Source organism: Hemitrygon akajei, chromosome 14, assembly GCF_048418815.1.
Source record: "Hemitrygon akajei chromosome 14, sHemAka1.3, whole genome shotgun sequence".
In the NCBI taxonomy this organism is placed as follows: domain Eukaryota; kingdom Metazoa; phylum Chordata; class Chondrichthyes; order Myliobatiformes; family Dasyatidae; genus Hemitrygon; species Hemitrygon akajei.
The window spans coordinates 49,069,568-49,090,637 of NC_133137.1; the positions used below are offsets into that span (position 1 = coordinate 49,069,568).

The 21,070-nt window shown below is 39.2% G+C and overlaps 1 protein-coding gene across 1 annotated transcript in view; it reads left to right on the top strand.

The window, feature by feature from the left end:
- fgd6 (FYVE, RhoGEF and PH domain containing 6) overlaps positions 1–21,070 on the top strand; it is a 144,085-nt gene that overhangs the window by 41,180 nt on the left and 81,835 nt on the right. Inside the window, exons 3-8 of the mRNA XM_073065985.1 lie at positions 8,885–9,023; positions 15,051–15,115; positions 15,215–15,245; positions 17,429–17,580; positions 19,923–20,079; positions 20,268–20,355. Coding sequence (XP_072922086.1) covers positions 8,885–9,023; positions 15,051–15,115; positions 15,215–15,245; positions 17,429–17,580; positions 19,923–20,079; positions 20,268–20,355 — 632 coding nt within the window. The remainder of the gene's footprint in view (positions 1–8,884; positions 9,024–15,050; positions 15,116–15,214; positions 15,246–17,428; positions 17,581–19,922; positions 20,080–20,267; positions 20,356–21,070) is intronic.

Sequence of the window (21,070 nt, forward strand, 5' to 3'; positions counted from 1 at the left end):
GGTTTATTTAAGTTTTATATTTTATTTGGAATTGCAAATGGTATAGATTGACACTAGTAAGTCTAAAATAGTTGAAAAGCTTTGGTTGCTTTTGAATTAATTACAAATTGGGGAATTACCTTTTATATCTTGACATTTTTCTGCTTAAATAGTTGATTTCAAGTTCAGGAAGTCTACCTTGAAAATTGATATCAGGTAGAAAGTCTGTGCATTTTGTGCCCTGTCACCCACTTTGTGGCAAAATATGTTGTTGGACTATATCCTTTGTGTGCATCTACATATATTTAAGATTAATTCGTTTATCATAGAAAACAAGGAAAGCACTAATTCTGATCCTGAATGCTGTATAGTCTTGATAGACAATGTGCTGTGTGTAATCCTGGTCAAACAATGGGCTAACAAATAGCACTTTTCAGTTTAATAGCTGGATACATTTACTATAAGTATTCCTTGATTTATGCAAGTCCTATTTCTGATTTTTTCCCCATAATACCATGAACTCTAAAGTACAAGCCCATGATTTATGAAGTTTCTTTCACTATAATGGAGCACTTGCCAATTTCAAGCATAATTTACTTTTTTTCTCTCAAAACATTATTTCTTGAGTTGCAGTGCTCCACTTGTTTTTTGGATCCATCCCTTTAGGATGGCATGAAAATGCCTCAGTATTTTTTAAAAATTGCACGTCTAAGGAAGTTGTGTGTGTGAAAAATCTGCAAAAGGACATGGTGAGGTTGGATTTTATGATATGCAGCATAGTAGTGCAGCTCTGGCAAACTGAATTCAATCTTGATCACCCATGAAACTGTGTGGAGTTTGCAGGTTCTTCCTTTGCCCACGTGGATTTGCTGGAATGCTCCAGTTTCCTCCCGGATACCAAAAACGTGGGGATTGGTAGGAAATGGACACTGTAAATTTCCTCTAGTATCTGGGTGAGTGGTAAAACGTGGGAGAAATTGATGGGAATGAGGAGAGAATTGAGTGAGTTGGGGTACAGTTAGTATTAAAATGGTTGATGTAGACTTGTGGGCAGAAAGGCCTGTTTCTGTTCTGTGGTTCTATATAGACAATGTTATGAAAAAGTTATTGAAAGTTCATAGTGAGAATCTATTATAATTTGAAAATTAGAGGAATAAGAACCCACAAACATAGCTTCATCACCAACTCTGCAACAAGCTTTTGTGGTTGTTTGCCAACAGGAGAAAGGAGAAGTCATCTGAATATGACATATAGCATTTGGTTGCTCACGTGAAAGCAAATTCCATTTTTTTTCTACAAACCATTTTTTTCTACAAAAAACAGTCATGAAAAACAGAATGCTCTCAATATTGTTAATTTCATCATCTTTAAGCCCTGTTCATCGGCCACACAGAATCAGTTGTACAAAAAAAACTTGCCATTGACTTTCCAGACTCCATTCAGCTCAGATCAATCAACACCACCATCATCTGAACTTCTGTCTCAACGTATACATGCAAAACTTCCACTAACACTGACACATAATAAAACTACTTAGAAGCAGGTATTGATCACTTAGGCCCTGACCCAGTACTGCCATTCATTTAGATATGGATGATCTCATTGCAACCTCAATCCAGTGTCTCTCGATTGCAATATCAACCCATTTACCCTGACAAACTTTCAATCCTTGTCAAGAATGTTTAGGGTAATAGAGTACGAATTGCATTGTCCAGCTTCTTAAAAGTTGATGGAGTTGTGCTCTTCCAGTAAGTGGAGGTTCACCAGATGACATTTATGAATAGTACATAAATACTGGGGGAACACTTTGAGCATCAAGAGGTCATTTGTTCATAAGGTGTCTAGGCTCTGAGCTGTTTTTGCAACCATAGTGTTTATGTGACTGGGAAGTTGAATTTCTTCTCAATGATGACTGGTGGATACTATTGGTGGTGGGAGGCCGCTAGGTAGATGTAATGCCATTGAATATCATGATGACCAGTGGATACTAATAGGGGTGGGTGGGTGGATGTAATGCTATTGAATATCATGACCAATGGGTACCAATGGGAGGGGGGACTGGGTAGATGTAATGCCATTGAATATCATGACAGTGGATACTAATGGGGGCTAAGGAGATGTAATGCCATTGAATACTGTATCATGAGTATTTGGTTGGGCAGTGTCTTCTGGGGGTTGTCATTACTGGTACTTAGGCTGCATTATTGTTACAGTCAGAGCCTGAATGTTACCCAGGTTTTGCTGCATGCATTTGTTGAGATCTGAAGGAAAGTTCATAGACGAAACTGTTAGAGATGTTCTGCCATAGGATGTCACCCTGAAGAACTCCTGCACTGATGTCCTGAAGCTGGGCTGATTGGCTTTCAACAGTGACAGCCATCTACTTGGTCTATTCCATGAGGCCATTCCCTTGTTGTTACTATTCGCTTTACAAACATTTTATATTCTTCATTTTAATTTTTAAAACAAAAGCTGCATTCACTGGGAATCTAAAGTAAAAGCATGAATTGGAGCATTAATTATTTTTTCCTACCCTTTGGTGCCTAAAACTTAGGGTATTTACAACATTATCTATGCTTCCTATATACCTAATTTGCTTAGCATTTATTCTTTAATTTGATGGCAGTCTATTGTAGATGTCATTTGTTACCAGAATACGGTATATGCTGATCACATCTATGGGAACCATTATAATCATCATCCAGCTGATATTGTAAATGGCTTCTGCATCTTGGTTACTACTTTCTTGCTTTTAATGCCATTGTCATCAACATCTCATCAAAAAGATAATCGTCTTTACGTTCAGTCTATATCAGCAAAAGTGAATTAATTCATTTCTGAAAGATAAGTGGCAGATATGCTGAGTGTGCACAGGGATGCCATGAACAAAATTTAAAGTGCTGAAGATGAGCACTTGAATTGTCAGCAGGTAAGACCGCTGTGGATCAAGTGTTAAGGGTATAAAAAGGTACTTGCTGGGCAGCATGCTTGTGATTAATCCAAGGACCTGTTTCTGTGCTGTGTGGCTCTAAATTAACTCGTGTTTAATTTGCATTGCTAATTGAGTGAATGATCACTAAGGGCATTAGCACAGCTTCTGTCTTCCTGTTTCGTTTAGCATTGGAGGATAGAAATGGACAATTAGGAACCTGGTTTGGAATGCATCCTTCCTTCAGTATTACATTGATTTCTGTACCTTGGATGTGATCCAAGATGTCACCAAGGAGGACTGACACATGGATATTTTTCTGAGAAGTGTGGAAGTGATATGGGAAGGCAAGTTACCTTAAATGATGCATTAGGTTTATTTAGATATACAAAACTGCAATTTTTTCAATTTTAAATAAAGGTCTAGTTGCCTATTTGTATTAAAATGCAACAGTGTTTAAGAGTCTGACCTCACAGGATTGTTGGAAACATTAAGCAGGCTGTAAATTTGATGCTATGTTTCAGTTTTACAGAAATTACAAAAACGCATAATTGCTTCATAATTACCAAATATTTATAGTTGTGTCTGCTCTTTCAGGGGAGTTATTAGAATAATAGAGGAGCAGTTTACGTGCATCCTTTAATTTTATTCATTCTTGAATTCCTTGGCTCTGCAAGAATAATAGTCTCTAAAAATCTGTTTTCATGGTAGTTCAGCTAATGGTACTAAAAGATTCCTAATTTAGTAAACCACAAAGCAGCCAGAGTGAATTTCCTGTTTATTACTGGCTCTATAGCTGATTGAATAATACTTTTGATATTTGCAACTCAGGATGTAAAGGCTAAACATAGGCTAGGGCTAATTTTGCTTTCTACAATGATAAGCATTTATACACTTTTTTTAACGTGTGTTTGCCTTTTTTTAGTTTAAGGTTAATTCATTTACCTTCATTGAAGTTTGCAATTTATTGTTCATGGCATGTTTCATCAGACGAATAAAGGCTGCTACGGATTAATAAAGGATCTTGTGCTTAGAAGTTGAACTGCACGTCTGGCCAAAAGAGAGGCAAAAGACAGTACACAATGTTTAGTCAGACTCAGATGTGTGTCATCTTCTCCTGAGGTGCCAAAACGAGCAATCAGAGGGTTAAGTTCCGAGTAGCAATTAAGTATATGGGATAAAGTTAAAAAGGCATCTCTCCAGAATTTCTCCAAGCTAGGACAAGCCCAGTACATATGAATAAAGGAAGCCTCGCCCCCTTTACACTTATCACAACAGGGACTAATAGCAGGATAGAACAGCGATAATTTAGTTTTTGACACATGATCCCTGTGTACAACCTTGAACTGTAAAAGGCAGTGGCGAGCACATGAATTAACTGACTTGAGAATTGAATCCCAAACCTCATCGGACAGAGCAAAATTTAAATCATGCTCCCAGACAGTTTTAATTTTGTGAAAGGGGGCTCGCCTCAACATCGCTAACTTATCTCGAATGGTAGATATTAAACCTTTACCCAATGAGTTCGTCTTAGGTGGGGAGATGCTGCCCCACCCACTCATGCTCAGTGGCTCAGAGACATTATGTCCTGCTTGGACCTTGAAAAGATTCATTATTCACTTCTTAATTCGGACATAAAGTTCCAAAAGGTGTGGGACCTTTTCTTGAATATTGTCATAATTCCTGTTTAGATTAAGGGTTCATCCCTCCTTTTTTCTTTTTCATTTAAATCCCTTACTTCCAGCTTTCGGTTAAGATTTACAGTTTTTTATGTGTAAGCATATAGATCAGGTAGTAGGCAATATTCCTTTTTTTACAAATACAGCTCTGTGGTGATAAAAGTTCTGATTAACTTTTCTGTATATCATAAGGTTGGCTTGGAGTTGGGTATTGGGGGATGGGGTGGTAACTAACTACACAATTCTATTATGGGTGCTTTCTCTTAATTGTTATGAACTGTACATTTGATACGTTTGTTTTGCACTGTTTAAACTTTTTTTACTTTTTGTTGCATTTTAGAAACTTTAAAAAATTAATTTAAAAAAAAGAAGTTGAACTTATGCTTAGAAGTGGATCTGGTGCTTTGAAAAAAGGATCTAGTTCTTTCCCGGCATACATGACGAATTAACACTTCTCAGGCTTCTAGCCAGGGACAGATATTGATCACAACTGACATTTCCATGACTAACCCTGCCAACTTCATCAGGGACGATGCCTGGGTACGTCTAGTCCGGGGGTATTTACACTGCCATAGTCCGTCCCTCCTGGTTGGTTAGTCCTCATCCAATCGTGTTTCTGCTCTCCCACCTTGTTTACTGTCAAATTCCAGTTCTTATGTAGAGCAAGACCGTCGTCTTTGTAAAAATTATTTTCCTCTAGTTTTATTTCAATGGCTTCCTTTACCAGGTGGTCCCTAAAGCCACTGGCATGGCACAGTAGCTTTGTGCCGTCAAAGTCAATCCAGTGGCCATTGTAAATGCAGGTTCTGCTACTGCAGATTTCCCAGGTAACCCAAACGGATACACCTCTTGAGCTCCTTGATGCAGGTTTCCACCATGCATCCTGTCTGGCCGATATACACTGCTCCACATTCTCAGGGAATCCTGTGAATTTGCTACTGATTGGTTTCACAAATTACACTGATATTGCTTTTACTAATTTAAAGCTCGCACCACCCTCTCTTGCTATTTGTAAAGGGCCTGTTTTTATAGCCCAAACAACTCATACAAGGTGAAATGTACTGGATTTCATCGGATAACCAGAAAGATATCCAAGGAGTCATTTAATAAGCTTTACATTCTATTGATATTTCTACCAACCAAGCTACAATGCACTTTGATTTCTCAGCTGGCAGACATTTAGGAAGACCATAATTTCTATATGTTTTATTGCAAAAGAAAATACTAACATAAAATAGCTAAGTGTAGGGAAAACATTATGCCCCGTTCCATATAGAAAAGGCTCCAATAAAGCCTTTTCGATTAAACTAAATAAACTCCTGATTCCATCAGCTATTTTCATGGTGCATAAAGTGGGTTTTTTTTGCATTTGTTGTAAACTGGTTAGGAGGAGTGTAACAGTTACAAAATAGTAAATATACTCGTGCAGGCTGTTGTAAATCTAGTCAAGAAGAAAAGTGCTTACGAAAGGTTCAAAAAACTAGGTAATGATAAGGATCTACAAGATGATAATGCTAGCAGGAAGGAACTTAAGAAAGAAATTAGGAGAGCGAGAAGGGGCCATGAGAAGGCCTTGGTGGACAGGATTAAGGAAACCCCAAGGCATTCAACCAATATGTGAAGAGCAAGAGGATAAGTCATGAGAGAATAGGACCAATCAAGTGTGACAGTGGAAAGGTGTGTATGGAACCGGAGGAGATAGCAGAGGTACTTAATGAATACTTTGCTTTAGTATTCACTACGGAAAAGGATATTGGCGATTGTAGGGATGACTTACAGCGGACTGAAAAGCTTCAGCATTTAGATATTAAGAAAGAGGATGTGCTAGAGCTTTGGAAAGCACCAATTTGGATAAGTCACCAGGACCAGATGAAATGTACCCCAGGCTACTGTGGGAGGCGAGGGAGGAGATTGCTGAGCCTCTGGCGATGATCTTTGCATCATCAATGGGGACGGGAGAGGTTCCGGAGGATTGGAGGGTTGCAGATGTTGTTCCATTATTCAAGAAGGGAGTAGGGATAGCCCAGGAAATTATAGACCAGTGAGTCATACTTCAGTGGTTGTTAAGTTGATGGAAAAGGTCCTGAGAAGCAGGATTTATGAACATTTGGAGAGGTATAATATGATTAGGAATAGTCAGCGTGGCTTTGTAAAGGGCAGGTTGTGCCTTACAAGCCTGATTGAATTTTTTGAGAATGTGACTAAACACATTAATGGAGGTAGAGCAGTAGATGTAGTGTATATGGATTTCAGCAAGGCAATTGACAAGGTACCCCATGCAAGGCTTATTGAGAAAGTAAGGAGGCATGGGATTCAAGGGGACATTGCTTTGTGGATCCAGAACTGGCTTTCCGACAGAAGGCAAAGAGTGGTTGTAGACGGGTCATATTCTGCATGTTCTGGGACCCCTACTCTTTGTGATTTTTATAAATGACCTGGATGAAGAAGTGGGGGGATGGGCTAGAAAATTTGCTGATAACACAAAGGTTGAGGGTGTTGTGGATAGTGTGGAGGGCCGAGAGGTAATGTTGCAGCTATATAGGACCCTGGTCAGACCCCACTTGGAGTACTGTGCTCAGTTCTGGTCACCTCACTACAGAAAGGATGTGGAAACCATAGAAAGGGTGCAGAGGAGATTTACAAGGATATTGCCTGGATTGGGGAACATGCCTTATGAGAATAGGTTGAGTGAATTCAGCAATTTTTCCTTGGAGTGAAGGAGGATGAGAGGTGACTTGATGGAGGTGTACTAGATGATGAGAGGCATTGATCGTGTGGATAGTCAGAGGCTTTTCCCCAGGGCTGGAATGGCTAGCACCAGAGGGCACAGTTTTAAGGTGCTTGAAAGTAGGTACAGAGGAGATGTCAGGGGTAAGTTTTTTACGCAGAGAGTGGTGAGTGCATGGAATGGGCTGCCAGCGATGGTGGTGGAGGCGGATATGATAGGGTCTTTTAAGAGACTCCTGGACAGGTACATGGAGCTCAGAAATATAGAGGGCTATGGGTAACCCTAGGTAATTTCCTTACCCCAGGTAAGGACATGTTCAGCACAGCTTTGTGGGCCAAAGAGCCTTTATTGTGCTGTAGGTTTTCTCTGTTTCTAGAATGGACATCTGATATGTGTAAGATATTGATATTGGGTTATTATTGTCACATGTACCATGATACAGTGAAAAGCTTGACATACAGTTCATGTAGATCAAATCACTACACAGTGCATTGGGGGTAAAACAATAACAAAGCACAATAAAGTGTGGAAGCTGTAGAGAAAGTGCAGTGCAGGTGAACAATACAGTGCATGATTCATTGTAAGGTCAAAAGCTCACCTCATCGTACAAGAGATCTGTTGAAGAGTCTGACAGAAGCTGTCCTTGAGTTGCTGGTTCATGCTTTCTGGCTTTTGTTTCTTCTGCTTGACAGGAGAGGGGAGACGAAAGAATATCTGGGCTGGTTGGGATCTTTGATTCTGCTGGCAGTTTACCAAGGCAATAAGTATGAACAGAGTCCATTGAGGGGTGGCTGGTTTCTGTGATGTGTTGAACTGTGCCCCTAACTCTCTGAAGTGTCTTGGAGCCGTGTGCAGAGCAGTTGGCTTTACCAAGCCATTATACATCCAAGCATAATGCATTCTATGGTGCATTGATAAATATTGGTCAGGGTTGACAGAGATTAAGCAGCATTGGTATGTGTGCAGTATATGCCAGTCAGTTTAATTTGGACAGCACTCGTCTAGTAATTATCATCAGCCCAACCAGTTGGTCCAGCTTTGCACATGACTGACTATGGAAATTTATGTTCCATAAAAATTTAGACAACTGAAGCCATCATATTGCTAAAGTTTCAAACCGGAATTCTCGATTGGATAAAATAGAGCTGCTGTATTAATGGGGTCTCTGTTTTTAAAACTCTACTGCTTGTACATGAATGCACACTTAACTAAAATGAACTTGGTCTATCTCAAGCCAACAGTTGGTGAACAGATGTTCATAACGTAAATTCATAATAAATTTCTAATGTTTGGATTTACGATGATCTGCTTTGAGAGATTGGGATGAAAAAGGAATTGCAGTATTGCATGAGGTGATCCTGTTTAGCAAAACACAGTACAGTAATTGAAATGTGGCATTTAACTTATGCCTAATTGTGCTTAATGTTTCTTTACCTGTACTGATATTCCTGTTGATGGGCTATATCATCCTTCCTCTGGAAAGAAAAACTTGAATGTGATTGATTATTATTGTATTATTTACAGATTAAGTATTAAGACACTGCCTTGCTGTCTTTAACTTATTTGTAGCCCAGTACAGGATCAGGACAACCTTTCTTCAGAAATGGACATCAACTCAGAGGAGGAAGAAATCATATTTAGTTCTGATGAAGAAGATGACAGTTCAGATGCTAGCAAAGGAGAACTGGATCAACACGATGAGAAGCAGGTACTTTGAATCTTTTACACAAGGACTTCTGTTATGTTGCTGAAGGCGAATTATAGAAAATATAATAACTTCAGTGGTCTTTATTCAAAATAGAATGAATAGCATTATAGAAATGAATTCCATGCTATCAAATTCTGTTGTTAACTGTGAGCTTAATCTTTCTTTTTCAACAGTTTAAACCTGTAAGTTCAATAAGGAAGGATATTAAGATAATTTATTGGTATAACTTTTCATGGTGGGCAAAGGGGAACCAGTGCATTTGGATTTCAAAAAGGCATTTCATAGAAGGTTACACAAAATGGGGATAGATGATATTAAGGAGCCTTAGTAAAATCTAAATAGGAATCAGGTAGAATGCTGCAGATGAACCATTTCACTGGATAGAATCATACCTTGTGCAAAGGGACGTGGTTGGTGCTCAATCAACTTAGCTACAAACCGTTATCACAGGATTTCGTATTATCCTGTGTCTCAACAACTCCAGCTCTATCACCAGTAAACTTTCTTGTTAAGGTCTAAGTGGAGATCGTACTAAATGAGGGGCTGTATGGCCTGCATCTGTTCCTACTCTTCCTGTTGTAGCTGCATTGTTTATTGCCTTGATGCACCAAAGCAACTTCCTTGTGGTTTTTGATAACCATTCCCCTGCTGCATTCTTCGCCACCCATTCTGTCGGCATGTGAGCACCACTACTTCAGGTTACTCACCGCATCACTCACCATCCTGACTCAAAATACATTGCTTTCCCATAAGGACTTCAGTGTTCCCAGCATTTATCACCTCTTCGAGGGCATTAGGGGTGGGCTAATGATGACCCTGTTATGGTGGCGGGAGGGCAGATGGAGGAGATGCAGATTGACAGTGGTGAAAGGGAAACCGTGTTCTTTGAAGTCTTTATGCAGAATGAGTACTCAAACAATAATTTGGAGTTTAATTACTTTTTGAACTTGGAACATTGAACCCTTACACAGTTGCCAAGGTAAATAGGCAGGGCAACATCTAGGATTGCTGTCTGTTAGTGAGCTGTCTGGGAATTCAGCTGCAGCAACCTTTATCTTGGAGGATTCTACTAAAGCTTCCATCTATTTCCAGGTATTTTTCAATTGGAAAATAATACATTGAAATGCTATAGCATTTGATTTTAAGTTTAAAATAAAGCAAGTTACACAAAAGAAATGCTGTAAGGAGGGTTCCAACTGTCTACTGCTTCCAGAATAAAATAGAGGCTAAAATCAAAAGGGAAGAATTTTATATGCAGTTCAGGAAAGAATCTCTCAGTACACCTACACATCCAAGAAACACAGGCCACACCTGTGGTTAAGAAAATACAAGTAAAGTAGATAAACTTTGCCTTTGTATTTGAGGAGTTCACAGACAAGAGACATGTTTTCAATATAATGAATTAGGTTTCATTTTTTCAAGTCTTAATATGTTGGTTGGAAATACAGATTTTGTGTAAGGCAGGTTGAGTAACAATGTGTAATAGATATTTAAAGAAAATATTTCCATGAAATGGTCATATAATTTGACAACACTTAATAAAAATATCTCATTATGTAGTGAATTTGATGAAAATCAAGATAGCAACTAACCTCTGTTTTATTTGCAGAACATTCTCTGGCGAGATGCAGAAGCATACACAGGGCTATGAAGCACATATTGAAAATGTTGCAAATATCAAGTTACATGTTAATTTGTCACAGTCATGCTCATTGATTTGATATTTTAAAGACATAAGTAGTATTAAGAATGGCCCAGCTAGTTTTTACTTACCAAGCTACTACTTCATCACGTTCTTCCTATTACCCTGAATTACAGTAATGTCTTTGATCCATGCCTTGAATTTACTCAGTTAAGCATGCACAGCCTACTAATAGAGGGAATAATAAAGATACACATCCACTTGAGTGGTGCATGAATGAATCCAGCCAGCTGGTCAGCCAGCAACCCACTGGCCTAATCGCAGGACAGTTTACAATGACCAATTACCTACTAACTCTTTCAGCTTAATAGGAAACCCACACACTCACGCGAAGGACGGACAAACTTCTTACAGAGGATGCCAGAATTAAACTTGATGCTCAACCTCTTGTTCTGAGACCATAGCCCCCATCTCCCAGTTCTAAGTTGTCCAGTTAAAGTTGACTATATAAGAATTACATGGGTACAGAATGAAAGAATACTTTGTACCACTCATAGAATATTGGTGATGTCATTAGTGAAAAACTGTAGTTTCCTTTGCCTGATATAAGGAAGGAACAGATCATAGGGGAGAAGGGGTTGGTGTATGAAGAATGTTCGAGTAGGGTATTCTAGGTGCAGATGACATGGTTTCAGAATATGAGGTAGCCCATTAAACAGAAATGAAGAGTAATTATTTCCATTGAATCCTCTAGCCCAGAGGGCTATGATGACTGCGTTCTCAGGTATATTAAGTATACTTTAATGACCTGGTGATTGGATTGCAATATAAGGTTTCCTAGTCTGCCAGTGACAGGAAAATAGATAGACATGCTGATTGTGAAAGGGACATGGTGATTCTGCAAAGCCACATGGATAGTTTAACATCTAAATGAAGTGAGACTGCATGTGGTACAATTCCAAGGGATCTAAATGTTCTAGTGTGTTAATAATTTGAAGTCAGCAGGCTAGTTCAACTAGTAGTTAAGGCAACTTGCATTTTGGCCTCCAAAGGCTTTGGAGTTGAAGAATAGGCAAGTTTTGAACATTAGCATTTGAATTTGAGAGTGCCCCTAGTTTTCATTTACACAGCATGACTCTTTGTTTAGTCTTGTGTTTAGAATGCATGACCAAAATGTATTTATTTCAATATAACAATTGGACACAGATTTCAATCATGAAGATTATTGGTTTTGTGTAAAGGTATGCTTCAAAAAGGGAAAATAAATCAGATGAAAGAAAGGCCTGATTGGTTAGGCAATGTGGAAAAGAACATGAATGAAATTGGGAGAAAACTGAACCAATGATCCCAGGATTCAGGTTAGTGTCAGAATCAGAAACAGATTTAATACCACTGTATGATGTGAAATTTGTTTTGTGGTAGCAGTCTGGTCAATGACATAAATATTACAAAACTGGGCTAATAAAGTATATAAAGCATTCAGGAATCTGATGGTGGAAAGGTAGAGTAGTTGAGTGTATCTCTTGAGGTGGCACGGTTGCATTTCTGTTTACAGCACCAATAATTGGAAAATCGTGGTTCAATTCCTGCTGCTGTTCGTAAGGAGTTTTATCTTCTCCCCATAACTGAGTGGGCTTCCACCGGAAGCTGTAGCTTTCTCCCACATTCCAAGGACAAATGGGTTAGTGTTAGAAAGTTGCATGCATGCTATGTTGGCATATAACACTTGAGGGCTGCCCCATCACATCCTCAGACCTTATTAGTTGTTGATGCAAATAACACTTCATTTTCTGTTTCCAAGTGCATGTGACAAGTTAACTAATCTGATGGTAGTAACAAGAATAGGATACATTCTGAATGGTGAAAGTCCTTAATGATAGATGCCTCCTTCTTAAGGCACCGACTCTTGAAGATGCCTTTGGTGGGAGGGTTGTGCCCAGAATGGGGGTGGCTAAGTATATAACCCTTTGCAGCCTCTTGCAATCCTGCATGAGGATCCAGTTGCAGAGGGCCCAGGTTTTGAAGCTTGGCTATTAGTACTGAGGGGATGATGGTGTTGAACACCAAACTGTAATCGATGAGCAGTAGCCTGACATAGCTTGTGGTTGTCTTGATGCTCCAAAGCAGAGTGGAGAGGCAGTGAGATTGTCTGCTGTAGAGCTGTTGCAGCGATAGGCGAATTGCAGCAAATAGGTTTTGGAAAAATAGTGGAATTAATAAGATTGCATGAGCTAGCTAGAATCAGGGGGCAAAATTGACTTTTTCGGTGTTATAAGGAAATATGGAATATGAATCAGTTGTATTCTCATTGAAACAGAAAGTTCTTATAGGGCTCAGCAGGGTGGATGTAGAAACACCTGCCCACTGCCTGAGGTATGCAGTATTAACATAAGAAGTAGATCATTCAGAACTGAATCTTGGACAAGTAACTTGAGCGTGGTAAATCTATAGGGAATGTATCCTAATGGCTTCATCTCTCAGATTTTCAAGACAAAGATTAAAAGATTCCTGAACATTAAGGAAATGGAGGTATGGGGCATCATGTAGGAAAATGGTGCCTAGGCAGAACTTCATCCATGGTCTTGATGAATGGTAGGCAAGCTGAAACAGCTAAATGGCAAAGTTGCACTTTGCAGTTTTATAATTTGATGAGGCAAATAGTGAACAGTTCAACTATCAGTCAAAAGTGTTTAAACAGGTATATGTTAATCATGACCCCTTCTAAAACCTTCAATCCGCTGGGTGATTGGGAGATTTCGTGCTGGATTAGACAGGAATAGTGTTAGGTGAATAATTCATTGTTTTACTATTTATTTTGGTATACAGCTGGCATATTTCCAAAGTTGCAGGGTAGCCATGGACCCCAGCTATGCCTGTCTCATTGGCTATGTAGAATAGTCTATGTTCCAAGCTTTCCCCAGTAACACTTCCTCTGCTACATCGATACCTGTGTTGGTGCTGCTTCATGCACCCATGGTGAGCTCGTCAATTTCATCAACTTTACCTCCAATTTCCACCCTTCTCTTAAATTCACCTGGTCTATTTCTGACTCTCCATCCTCCCCCACTCCTGCCCCCCTCCTCCTCTCCCACTCTCTCACCCCCCACCCCTCCCCTTACCTCCTTTGCCCCCACTCCTCCCTCCACCACCTCTCCTCTCTCCCTTCCTCCCCCTCTAGAGCAAACTGTTAACTGACATCTTCTATAAACCTACTGATTCCCACAGTAATCTTGACTATACCTCTTCTCACCCTGTTTCCTGTAAAAATGCTATTCCCTTTCTCAGTTCCTTTGTCTCCACTGTATCTGTTCCCAGGATGAGGCTTTCCTTTCTAGGAATCAGAGATGTCTTCTTCCCTTCTTCCCTTATTCCACCATAGATGCTGTTCTCACCCACATCTCCTCCATTTCCCGAACATCAGCACTAATACCATTTTCCCGCTATCTAAACAGTGATAGACTTCCTCTTGTCCTCACCTACCACCACATGAGCCTCTACATTCAACACTTCACCCTCCAGAACTTCCACCATCTCCAACGGCATCCAACCACAAGACATATCCTAACCACCACCACCTCCACCCCCCCCAGCATTTATCCCTACAAGTGGCCAAAGTGGTACACTTGCCTATTCACCTAGTCCTTCACCTCCATTCAGGGTCCCAAACAGTCCTTACAGGCAAGGCAACACTTTACCTGTGTATCTGTTGGGGTTATCCAGTGCTCTTTTACATTGGTGAGACCTATCGTAAATTGGAAGACCACTTCACTGAGCACCTCTGCTCCATCTGCCTAAAGCAGAACTGCCCGCTGGCCAAACATTTTAGTTCAGTTTCCCATTCTGACATGTCGGTCCACGACCGCCTCTTGTGCCACAATGAGGCCACCCTCCGGGTGGAGGAGCAACACCTTATATTTCATCTGAATAGCCTCCAACCTGATGGGATGAAAATCAATTTTCTGGAAAAAAAGAATTCTCTCCCCCCTCTTCTCTTCTATTTCCCACTCTTGCCTCTTAATTCTTCTCATTTGCCTATTTCCTCCCCCAGCGTCATCTCCTCCTTTCCTTCCTGCCATGGTCCACTCTCCTCTCCTATCAGATACCTTCTTGTCCAGCCCTTTACCTTTCCAATCCACGTGACTTCACCTATCACCTTCTAGCTAGCCTCCCTCCCCTCCCCCTCCTTGTTTTTCTGGTGTCTCCCCCCATTCCTTCAACGGTTGATCCATTTCCATGGATGCTACCTGACTTGTTGAGTTCCTCTAGAATTTTGTGAGTTGCTTCGGATTTCCAGCATCTGCAGACTTTGTCATGTTTATGCCATATTTTATGTTTTGCTATAAACCATAAACTTTTCTAAAGTTTGCAATGTATTTGCTTTGCAGAATGACAAAGGGAAGAAAACCAAAGTCTATCACATTGCCAGAGAAATCATGAGCTCAGAGAAAGTGTATGTACAGTCTTATGATTTTGCTATGAAAGTTTACAGCTAACTTTTGAGTTGTCACAAATCATATAAAAACATAATGCTCTGGATTTATTTCAACAGGTTTGTGGATGTTTTGAAACTTTTGCATATTGTAAGTAATTTACTTTTTGTTTTTATCATTGTTTGAAATCATTTGTAAACATTTTTTTTAAAACAGGTAGACCAAAATATTCTATAACATAGTCAAAGCATGAAATCCCTTTCTGCAAAACAGTGCTATTCCATGGGTATTAGATTTCAGCTAATTTCTTCCTCTTTGAAATGCATTTCAAAGTTTGTACTGGACAGCTGTTGTACTTTCTAATTGTCCATGACCAATAGTGAAAAGGTTTTGATATCTATTTCAGACGTGTGAGGATATTAGTTAGCCACCTGTCAATGCCTTCCATTGTCATGATACAATACCATGTGGTAGTGCCAAACCCGTTGGTATGCCCAGTTGCAAGTCATGTAAACCTTAATCATTTTAACATGTGGAAACCAGTGTTCCAACAGTGCAAAATAGTTGGATCAAAATTAACTTTGCCTTTTATTGTGTATGGTATGTTGTATATAACTTGAGTCAGCAGTTTGCAGTTGTTTTGGGTGTTCTTTGTCAAAATATTTTTTGAAGTTAGTCATTTTGGCAGCATTTTAATTGAAAAGATCTGGTTAGGATCTGGAAGAATGATAATTTGTGTGATGCAGTGTCAGACCCTGCAAAGCAATCTTAAATCCCGTACTTCGGTTGCAGGAAGCATTTCAGTTGTTTCGAGCTGTGCTTAGCATGTATCTGTTTTAAATTTGTTGTAATAGTTATTTAAAATGTGAAAATAATTTACAGTATTTTGTCAAAAACTCAACATATTAAAAATTTAATGACTTGTTGTTTGAGAATTAAATTTGCAGCTAAAATTAACAGTGTCCCACTATTAACCACAGAAAAGGGCATTTATTTTCTATGAAGGATTTTGAGTATTAAAAAAATAAATGCTTGCGAGCATTTGTTTTTCTAGAACTTGCTAAAATTCCAACCTTGATGTGCATGTCCACTCATATTTTGCACAGTGCTAGAGGGAAGCAACGCGATGACACCTCAGGTCATCACCATCATACATCATCTGTATGACGTGGGTCATCATGGACTCATCTATGACCATGATTGTTCCTGACAAATTTTTCTACGGAAGTGGTTTGCCATTACCTCCTTTTGGGCAGTGTCTTTACAAGATGGGTAGCCCCAACCAATATCAATACTCTTCGGAGATTGTCTGCCTGGCATCAGTGGTAGCATAACCAGAGCTCGCGATCTGCACCAACTGCTCATCCAACCATCCACCACCTGCTGCCATGGCTTCACGTGACCCTGATCAGGGGACTAAGCTGTTGCTACACCTTGCCCGAGGGTGACCCACAGGCTAGCGGAGGGAAGGTGCGCCTTACACCTCCTTCGGTAGAGATGTATCTCCACCCCACTACCCAACACCTCAGGTGCTGTCTGCATAGAGTTTGCACATTGCTTGAGTCCTAATGAAGGGTTTCACCCTGAAATAGCAACTATTTATTTCTCTCCTGAACTGCCAGGTTCCTCCAGCATTCTGTGGGTGTTATTCTGGATTTCTAGCATTTGCATAATCGCTTTGTTTATCCCTGAGTTCTTGTGGGTTTCTTCTGGGTCCTTCAGTTTCCTTCAACATCCCAAAGGGTTGGCCACTGTAAATTACCGCAAGTATGTGAGTGATCTGTAGGATCTGAGGGGAGCTGATGAGAACAGGAAGGACAGGTGGATGCAGTTACTGCTAGGATTGAATTCATGAAGTTTTAAATTCTCTATCCAAATAATGTTTCTGTGAAATCATTAATTCTTGTACCCTGGGCAAATTGTTCTTGGAAATAATATCCTACATTTCTAATGCCATTCTTTCATAATTTTATACCAGGTTTATAGTGTTGATATAAAATATGTACAGTTCTAATATATGAAAAGTGGAAAGAAAAAAAACTGAAATGCTTAACAGATCAGGCAGCATCTATTGAGGAAGACCCAGAGTTAATGTTCTAATTCAGGATCCCTTCATCAGTCCTGATTTCTTCAAATTGTTATTTCCTTATGCCAATAAGATTAAGAGATTAAAGATCCTCATTTCTTTAGGATGAAAGAATTAACAATTAAATGTTAAAACTTACAATTTGCGTCAGTTGGATTATATAGTTATCATTAAATAGATTAATAAATCAGGAGATTTGTGTTGCAAACTTCACTGCATATAATTCTGTCCATTTGAAATCTGCTAGGATTTCCGAGATTCAGTGATTCAAGCTTCACGACAGTATGGAAAGCAAGTGATTGATGATAAGACCCTGAACCAGATCCTGTACTACCTTCCACAGCTGTATGAGCTGAACCGAGGCCTGCTGCGAGAACTGAAAGAGAGAATGGCTCACTGGTATAAGCATTCAGTATTGCATGTGTGCTAATAATTTCTACTTCCTTAAGCTCTATAGATTTTTGAATTTGATCCATAGGAATAAGTTGTGAGGTAAATTTAAGTGGCTTGAGCTTTTCAACCTGAGAGAAGATATTTACTAACACTGGAAAAAGCATGGAAAAGCAAAATCTGGAACTTTTCATGTTAACAGGTGGAACTGACAAGAAACTAATGTGCTTACCTGTGGTTTAGAGCTCTACAGAGATTGAAGACAGTTTTTTTCAGAGAGTAAAATATGCTTATTTATAAAGAATGTGAGAGCCTGCACTGGATATTTCTAGGAAATATTTTCATTTTAATTTGTTCATAGTCTTTAGAAACTTCAACCCGATATTAAACACTCCAAATATTTTACCTCCAGTACGTCAATAATGATATACCAACATGAATTGGCGTTACAAAAATAACTTACTCAACGTGATTAAAACTAAAGAGCTGATTGTTGACTTCAGGAAGGGGAAGGAGGCTGAACATGTGCCAGTCTACATTGGGGGATCAGTGGTGGAGAGAGTCAGCAGCTTTAAATTCCTGGCTGCTGACATATCCTGTGCCTAGCACATAGATGCAATCATAGGGAAAGCATCAGAATCTGATTTAATAGCACTGCCGTATGTTGTGAAATTTGTTCACTTTGCAGCAGCAGTACAATGCAATACATGATAATGAAGAGAAAAAAAGCTGAGAGTTTCAGTAAGTTATATGTATATTTGTGTGTGTGTATATATATATATATGTATTAATATATGAAATAGTTAAATAAATATTGCAAAAAAGAAAAAGAAATTAAAAATAGTGAGGTAGTGTTCATGGGTTTAATGTCCATACAGAAGTTGGATGGCAGAGGGGAAGAAGCTGTCCCTGAATTGCTCTGTACCTCCTTCCTGGTGGTAACAAAGAGAAAAAGGCATGTCCTGTGTGTTGGGGGTCTTTAATGATGGACACCACCTTTTGAGATACCGTTCCTTGAAGATGCCCTCGATATTATGGCTAGTGCCCATGAAGGAGCTGACTACTTTTACAACTCTCTGTAGCTTACTTTGATCTTGTGCAGTTGCCCCCTCCATACTCATATGATACTTTCAGTTAGAATGCTCTCCACAGAAAATCTGTAGAAATTTGTGAGTGTTTTTGGTGACATATCAAATCTCCTCAAACTCTTAATGAAATATAGCCATTGTCTTGCCTTCTTCACAGCTGCACTGATGTGTTAGAAGGTTAAGATCTACACTGAACACCAACAAATTTCTACAGATGTACTGCTGAAAAAATCCTGTCCTGGTCTGGTCTAGCAATTCAAATGTGCAGGACTGTAAGAAGCAGCTGAGCAGTGGACTCAGCCCAGTACATCTTGAGCACATCCCTCCCCACCATTGGTCGTATCTACAGGAGGCACAGCTTCAAGAAGGCAACATCCATAATCAAAGACCCCGTGCATCTTCTTATAGCCATCATTGGCCTAAAGCCTGAAGTCCCACACCACCAGGATCAAGAACAACTACTTCTCCTCAATCAATCGGTTCTCGAATCAACAGGCACAGCCCGAATCATGGCAGCTTAACAACATTGTCATCACTTCACACCAAAATGGGCCTTGCTTCTTTTTGTTCCTTCTTGTAAAACAGATTGGAATCAGAAACGTATGAAGGATCTCAGCCCAAAACATCACTTCTTTATTCCTTTACATAATTGCATATCTTTTGGATGTGGGAGGAAACCAGAGCACCAAGGAGTAATCCATGCAGCTTGTAATAAAGTGCAGACCCCGCACAGGCAGTACTGATGTCAGGATTGAACAGATCACTTTGTTAACTGCACTGCTGTTAAACCTTTTTCACACATTAAAACGTGACATTAAACCATGGGCCAAGGAGGTTGTGGTCAACAAACCTTACTACGTTGATGTGTTAAATCTGTTGCTTTTATTGTCATTACCTGGTACCTGTGACAAACAGCAACTATGGAACATTGAGATTAGTTGTTTCATTTACCTGAGCATCATTTTGTGTGTGTTGCTCCAAGGTTAGGTTTCTTTTCCAGTTTTGAGCATGTTGAGTGTCTCCATTGCCATAACAGTTTGCTTATTGTCAGGTTGGCTCAGTGTATGATAGAAGAGGTTGAATTTGTTAGCTTGTTGAGATTGTATCATATAATGATACATCTCGAATATCGGGGTTAAAACTGCATCTTCACTTTATATATTCCATGTGCAAGTCATTCTCACGTTATTTCTCATTCTTGCTTGTTTTTAGAAATAAATAGGTTTTCTTGTTTCCACTTAAGTGAATCATTTGTTTCTACAGGGACAAGTATCAGAGAATAGCTGATATCTTCATGGAGAAAGGACCATATCTAAAAATGTATTCAACTTATATCAAGGAGTTTGACAAGAACATTTGTTTGTTGGATGAACAGTGCAAGAAGAATCCCACCTTTGCTGCTGTAGTCAGAGAATTTGAGGTGATAAATGACTATGTCAACTTTAACATATTTGCTGCTGTTTGTCTCTGTAGGATAGACACATTGCATGTGAAGACTTGATATTTCTTCAAAGTGCATAATTCAAAATACTGTGATGGTTTCACAGCTATCATTAACTGGTTTTTGAATCTTCTCGTGTATGAAATTTCATCTTTGTTTTCTTTCAGATGAGTTCTCGCTGTGCAAACCTGGCACTCAAACATTACCTGTTAAAACCTGTCCAAAGAATTCCGCAGTACAAGCTGCTTCTGACAGGTAGTTTTAACTTATTGATCCTGAAATATCTGCATTAGTGACAAGACGTTTGATTTTGTTTTTCTTTTCTCTTAGAGGAAGACTGCTTTGTACATTAGGTATTAACGTTTCATTAATATGCAGCATGATAGCGGTTACTGCTCTTTGTGTTACTCTTTTAGCACAGTTTCTTGGATGTAATGCAATTTGATATTGGCATTAGAATGCATGCAACATTTTTGCTAACCTGTAGTAATTTTGTTTACCGGGATAGATTGAAATGTATTCAGCCATTTTATTTGTTCTGTAGGAAAGTGAACAGATTTATTGTTTAATGTGCAGCATTGCTGATTATTGGAAATTAATTTCTGAAATCAGAGCTTTCAGTATTGCAATGGAAAGAAAGAATGATAAATGAAATTTGAAGATTGATTTGATCTCTGAATTCAGGAAATGGAACTTCAAGCATCGTTTCACCTGCTTCATGCCAAGCATTTTGCGATGAATCCACTTGCTTCAGAGATAGGTTTCCATTTGCTGTTCGCTGTTTATCCTGCTAGAATAATATTGTTCATGTTGCATTTTGTTTTGTTTTATCCTCTTTCATTTCTCTAGCCATCCATGGATTATCTTACTGGCATAAGGAAGCGTTTGAAAGGAAATTACATCCTGACATTTTGTTTTACCTTCATTATGAAAGGAGCCAGCTTTCATTGACACTTTTCAGATGCCACCA